We start from the raw sequence: 6873 nt of genomic DNA on the forward strand, positions 1-6873 counted from the left end.
CCATTCGATGTCAACATTTCTGTGCTCAACTCTATCCAGCGACTGATCCGTTGGATGTCTGACGTTTGGCACTTCCTCAGGAATGGCTTCCATTAGAACAAATGACCAAAAAACACAATTATCCAACGGATCAGTCGCTGGTTAGAGTTGAGCACAGAAATATTGACATCGAATGGTAAATAATTAAATAAATGGAATAAAAATCGATCGTGTTGAAAGCCTCTATCGTTTTTAAATATACAAATTTGAAACCTTGGAAATATAAACAAAGAGAACGATCCTTAAGGAATCTAATCAATGATCCTTTGGGGTGAAATCTTATGCTATATTGGTAACGATTACAAAATTTACTGGAAAGTTTTATATATATATATATATATATATATATATATATATGCACACACACACACAAACAATCATACTTTGTTCACTCTTGTACATAACTCTACATATGTTTAGATTGAAGATCCTAACATAAAATGGTATTCTGTGTGTTTGCCAGTTCCATTTATATTTATGCATATCATGAAATAATGTTGCAATTCAATTGCATAACTTTCATCATTGATAATTGTAATATTTCTAAACAATTATTTTATTGTTGCAGTTCTTCCGTTTCTAAGCCCAAACTTCTCAAAAGCATCAAAAGTAAGTTGTTATTTTTTTCCCTTACCATATTTCCTGATATTTTTTTCCTTGCTTTCTCAGCTTATTTCTACAGTTTGAAATATTTGAAATTTGGACCTTCATCCCTCTTTTCATATTTATTGATGCATTTCTGTATTTAAAAGGCAACAACCAGAACAGTCGGAATTTGTGGGTCAGTGGTCTTGCTGCAAGTACCCGTGCTACAAACCTTAAGATGCTTTTTACCACATATGGCAAGGTATACTCAATGATATCTGTTGTGTCTCCTTTGTGTTATTTATACTGATGTTAACAGGTACTTGATTTTTTTTTCTTAAAGGGGAAAATTACTATTTTATTTAAAATAAGATATTAATCTTTATCATCTTAATCAAAAGGCAGAAAAACAGACAGAGAGACTATCCCTTTCTAGATGAAGATCAGTTGCAGTGGGATGAGTTGAATCTCAAAAGAATGGGAAACACAAGCAACAACTGAGTTGTACCTTATAATGAAACTCTTTTAAGAGCATTCAAATGCCACGGCAACGTTGAGATTGTTGTCTCAGAGAGGTCAGTTAAGTACATCATCAAGTACAGACTGAAACGAAATGACAAAATTAGTCAATATCTAATGGGTAGATATATTGAACCATCCAAAGCAGTTGCATCCATTTTAGGATTTTCGATTCATGAAAGAGCACCTGCCGTAGTGAGACTGCTTGTTCATCTACCAGATAAACAAAGAATATTGCTCAGAAATAACGAGGATATATATGGCTGTCAATGAACGACATATGAGAACAAGATTAACAGAATTCTTTTCATTGTGCATCAATGATGACTTTGCAGAAACATTACTTTATGCTTAAGTGCCCATGTATTTCACTTGGAATAGCAGTAACAAAGAATGGCAAAGAAGAAAGCAGGAAAAATAATATAGTAACCTTCTTGCCTCCATGCATGGATCAGGTGGAGTTTATTGAGGCAGATTTATGACCTGATGCCTCTTCCTCTTGCCAACCCTCATCTGATTCCAGTGAAGATAATATTTCTTCATGGCTAGACATTTTTTGACATAATATTGGAAATTAACGATACTATTTATTTGAAAGTGACACTTGTTCACAACTATTATAGAATGTCAAGACAAGGAGAGACACAAAGAAACACTCACACAGACATACGCACATATATACCACAGGCTTCCTTCAGTTTCTGTCTACCAAATGCATTACAAGGCTTTTGTAGATTTGGGGCTCTAGTAGAAGACAGTCATCCAAAGTGCTATGCTGTGGGACTGAACCTGTAACCATGTGGTCGGGAAGCTCTCTGTATTGGCGGTGTTGATGAGTATTGAATACATATCAAAGTAAATTTTTAAATAATTTTTATATTTTGTTTTTGTTTTTGCGTCAGGTTGTGGGTGCCAAAGTAGTGACAAATGCACGGAGCCCTGGTGCTCGATGTTATGGTTTTGTGACTATGTCTACAGCACATGAAGCTACTAAATGTATTCAGCATTTGAATCAGACTGAACTGCATGGCCGTATGATATCCGTTGAAAGGGTGAGTTATCCTAAGTTCATTATTTTGTTTACAGACCAGGTTGTCAGATAGTCATTAAGTATATGGTTACACTAAATTAATCTGTTTTGTAATTGTAAACTGGTGCAAACACACACACTCTAAGGTAATATGTGGGGCAGAGTGCTTGCATTAGTAGTGGAATGTTGTTGATTCATAGCTGGTATTAGAATCAAGAAGGAACAGAGCTGTGATGCATGAGAGGGAAGCAGAAAGTGCTTCATTAGGGATGTAACAGATGCCTGTGAGAGACGGTTTGAAACTGAAAGCAAAGAATAAACCCTTAGTGAATAATAAAACAGTGGAGGCGCGTGGCTTAGTGGTTAGGGTGTCAGCATCATGATTGTAAGATTGTGGTTTCGATTCCTGGACCGAGTGATGCATTGTGTTCTTGAGCAAAACACTTCATTTCATGTTGCTCCAGTCCACTCAGCTGGCAAAAATGAATAACGCTGCGATGGACTGGTGTCCCGTCCAGCTGGGGAATACATACGCCATTGAAACCGGGAAACCGGGCCCATGAGCCTGGCTAAGCTTTAAAAGGGCGCATTTATTTTATTTATTTAATAATAAAACAATATTGTTATTGCATAGTTTGGGTGACTACAGCTGCACTTGGTTTGATGGCAACAAGGATAATGGAAGAAAGATGTTATGCTATAGTGAGGGCAATAAACCAAGATTTTTCTGGAAGCATCAGTGCTGCTTGGTACCCCTGAAAGGACTGATATGTATGTAAACTATAGAAATGTATCAATAAACTACCCCTGTAAGAGTAATGTGTGGTGGATATATATGTGTACGTATTTAAATGATAAACACAGAGGCGTGAGAAAGGCGGGAGATAAAAAAAACACTGTTTTTGAGGCCACCAAAGCTTTCTACTAGTGCCTTCACACATGTCATGTTAATAATTTATGTTCCAAACATGTTAATTTATGTTCCATTAATGATAAGGTTATATTACTAGATTCTTCATTATTTTCAAAATTAAACAAAGCAATACCAGTGTATTGCAATAGAAATTTTGTAACATAAGGGCTAATGAAATGGTTAATGCTGCTGCTATTTTGGTGGTTTTGTGTGAGATATACTGGAGAATATATGAGGAGTGTTATGCATGTAATATATGATGAAGACATTAACAGTAAACGAGCAGTGTAGAGATGTAATGTTTTTTTGTTTTTTTTTTAGGCTAGGAATGAACCGGGAGCTCAGATAATTAAAATGCCAGAAACAAAAACAGCAGAAAAAAAAGGAGAAAAGGCTGAAGTGAAGAAAGATGGTAAGATTTCTTTCAGAGATTGGTGTTTGTACTGCTTAGAGAAATTAGTAACAAAGTTCTAATAGGGATCATCTACAAATTGCTCTAATGGAGCGATTTGTAGATGAACTTGGTGTTTAATTGTTTAATCCTTTTGATATGAACCTGCCTTAAACCATTCTTGGCTCTATGATATGAATTTATTATTTTAAAGTGAACCAAGTTAAAACCATCCTTCAAATGTTCATTTGTTTCAAATATTAACTTAATAATGGCAAAGTTATTTGGCTAAATTCTTCAATTCTCTAGAAATTAATTTAAACAGAAGCAGCAAGCATATCCCCACAGAAATATGGTAACACTAAGCCAGGGGTTTTCAAACTGTGGTCCGCAAGGACAAGACAGGGGGTCCATGGACAGCAAATACTTTTTATGGGCAATTTGATTTTATATATGTTTTTTAATCGAAATCTTTTAATTGACAATAAACCTATTTGTTAAATAAATGTAAAAATATGTTATTTTAAGCAAATATTTATGTATAAATTTCATAAGTGTTTATAAGGGGTCCCTAAGGTAAAGCCTGAAATATAAAGGGGTCCACAAGTCAAAAAGTTTGAAAACACCCTGCACTAAGCAGTAAATTTAACAAAATCGCTATGTATACAATCCAGAAGGCTCTATATTGACCGGATATAAAAAAGATCAGTACGTAACTATTCAGTTGGTTCTATATGTTTCTGTACGTATGAGTGAATGTATATAGATTCTAACTGTGTTTGTATGTGTGTTGTTTTATTTTTTTCAGAGAAAAAAGTTGGGGATAAGAAAGAAGGAGTGAAAAAAGTTGAGAAAAAGGAGCCAAAGAAAGATGACAAGGACAAGGGACTGCTGAACAGAAGGGATGAAAAGGACAGGAGAATATCCGGCAGGAGGCGGGACAAAGATAGGAAGACAGCCAGCAGGAAAGATGATAAAAAACTTCCTTGCAACAGCAGCAGTCATCATAAACCATCAGGTCAGTCCCTAAAAGCTTAATCAAGTGCATGTGTGTGTGTGTGTGTGCTTTGTCCAAGACTTACTGTCCTGAAGACTATTGTACTCCTAGGTTACTCTTTTACCTGTTTCAGTCTTTTGACTGTGGCCATGCTGGAGCACCGCCTTTAGTTGAGCAAATCGACCCCAGGACTTATTCTTTGTAAGCCTAGTACTTATTCTATCAATCTCTTTTGCCAAACCGCTAAGTTACAGGGACGTAAACACACCAGCATCGGTTGTCAAGCGATGTTGGGGGGACAAACACAGACACACAAACACATACAACATATATATATACATATATATGACGGGCTTCTTTCAGTTTCCGTCTACCAAATCCACTCACAAGGTTTTGGTCGGCCCGAGGCTATAGTAGAAGACACTTGCCCAAGGTGCCACGCAGTGGGACTGAACCTGGAACCATGTGGTTGGTAAGCAAGCTACTTACCACACAGCCACTCCTGCGCCTATAGGAAAAAGTTTGTGCACTGTGTTAAAATAATGAAATGAATGAACACACACACACCACAAAAATATATAAAAAAAGCATTATTTTAACACAGCGCATGAACTTTTTCCTCAACCTAATTAATATTTATCCTGCTTGATTATACTGATAAAATTTGTTGGGGATAAATTTGACTACTTTTCTTGCCTTTCTATTTGTAAATCGCTTTGATGACTTATTTTGTGAAAATGTTTCAGATAAAACTTGTGTGACTACACCAAATAAAAGTACAGCTAAACCAACAACAAGTTTGAAGCCAGCTACAAAAGAAGACTCTGAGAAAAGTGCAAAGCCTGCATCTCCATCATCAGCAAGCACCAAAGAGAAGGCTTCTGGTACACCAAAGCCTAAATCACAGGGGTCGTCTACTGCCTCTTCTTCCAAGAAAGATATTTTATCATTTGATCAAATAAAAGTACGTATGATTTTATGTTTGTGCTTCTTAGTGTGGTTAATGGATGTCATTTAAGTGTTTAGTTGAGGCTGTCAGACAATTGACTTAAGTATAATAGAATTTTAAAAAATGGGATGGCACCTGTGCCCAGCGTCGCCTTTCTGGCACTTGTGCCCGTGGCATGTGTAAGGACTTTCGAGTGAGATCGTTGCCAGTGCCCCTGGACTGGCTGTTGTGCGGGTGGCACATAAAATACACCATTTGAGCATGGCTGTCGCCAGTACCGCCTGACTGGCCTTCGTGCGGGTGGCATGTAAAAGCACCCACTACACTCTCAGAGTGGTTGGCGTTAGGAAGGGTATCTAGCTGTAGAAACTCTGCCAAATCAGATTGGAACCTGGTGTAGCCATCTGGTTTCACGAGTCCTCAGTCAAATCGTCCAACCCATGCTAGCATGGAAAGCGGATGATGATGATTGAATAACATTTAATTACTCCACCCAAAATAAATGTGTTATCATTGATGTCAAACTGAAACTAGAGTTACTCTGAAAGCGATCACTAGTCAGTGCGTTCTTTTGAAATGTGGTGTTTCTCAAAGGTTTAGATTGTAGCTCTAAACTGAGATGTAATCTTAGGTGGATGCTTCAGTCATGCTGTTGCAGTATAGAATATGTGAAGGCATTTCAAACCAGACTGGATGAAAGTAGGTGAAATATTATTTTATGAGAATAGAAGCTCTGTGGGTTTGAGGATAAGGTACTGGACTACTGGCAACACGATTAGAAGTTCAAATCTTTCTGGAGCTGTTATGTTGTGTCCTATTTGCTACAACATATTGCATAACTCTGCTTACCCAAGTTTCATTGATTGATAAAACTTATTCCACTGGTTGAGTCATTAGCAAGAGGTGGAGGATGCATGGGTGTAAAGCAAAGAATTCTTTTGTTCTATATCAGAAGATAAGGAGGTTTTATGATGTCATTCTGTCTGTGAGTTATATTGTTATATTAGTGTGGTGTTTGTCTTTTGACATGACATAATCTATATTACATAGCCTTTCTAAGGTATATGTGGGTTTTTTTCTGTATTTATGTGGTTTTGTTTTGTACATTTTATGTTGTTGTCTGTTTAATTCTTTGCTATTTAAAAAAAATTATTTTCATTTCATATTCCATTTTATGAAAATAAAAACAAAAACTCCACCAAATTTCTTGACAGAAGGAAAGAGAACGACAACGTTTACATCAGAGACGAAGGCGTCTTAGAGAACAGGAGAGACGTCGTTTGAAAAAACTTGATTTGGCTCGTTCGCTTCAGCAAGATTTTGATAGAAAACAGAAAGAAAAAGCTCTTAAATTGGAGAGAGTTAGGGAGGATTTAAGGTCTGTTGAAAGTTTATAAAAATTTAGCTATTTAATGTTTACACTTAATGTACTATTTAATACACCTTGTTT

General features: G+C 36.5%; 1 protein-coding gene across 3 annotated transcripts in view; it reads left to right on the forward strand.

Annotated features, from left to right (window-relative positions):
- LOC106868920 (scaffold attachment factor B2) overlaps positions 1 to 6873 on the forward strand; it is a 32837-nt gene that overhangs the window by 25099 nt on the left and 865 nt on the right. For 2 of the 3 annotated variants that reach the window (XM_014914381.2, XM_014914383.2), the window contains exons 9-15: positions 608 to 648; positions 792 to 886; positions 2046 to 2195; positions 3408 to 3498; positions 4286 to 4495; positions 5221 to 5438; positions 6638 to 6801. In XM_014914381.2, coding sequence (XP_014769867.1) covers positions 608 to 648; positions 792 to 886; positions 2046 to 2195; positions 3408 to 3498; positions 4286 to 4495; positions 5221 to 5438; positions 6638 to 6801 — 969 coding nt within the window. The remainder of the gene's footprint in view (positions 1 to 607; positions 649 to 791; positions 887 to 2045; positions 2196 to 3407; positions 3499 to 4285; positions 4496 to 5220; positions 5439 to 6637; positions 6802 to 6873) is intronic. The other variant, XM_014914382.2, reaches the window with a different exon arrangement.

The sequence above is a fragment of the Octopus bimaculoides genome, chromosome 17 (genome assembly GCF_001194135.2).
Source record: "Octopus bimaculoides isolate UCB-OBI-ISO-001 chromosome 17, ASM119413v2, whole genome shotgun sequence".
Classification (NCBI taxonomy): Eukaryota; Metazoa; Mollusca; class Cephalopoda; order Octopoda; family Octopodidae; genus Octopus; species Octopus bimaculoides.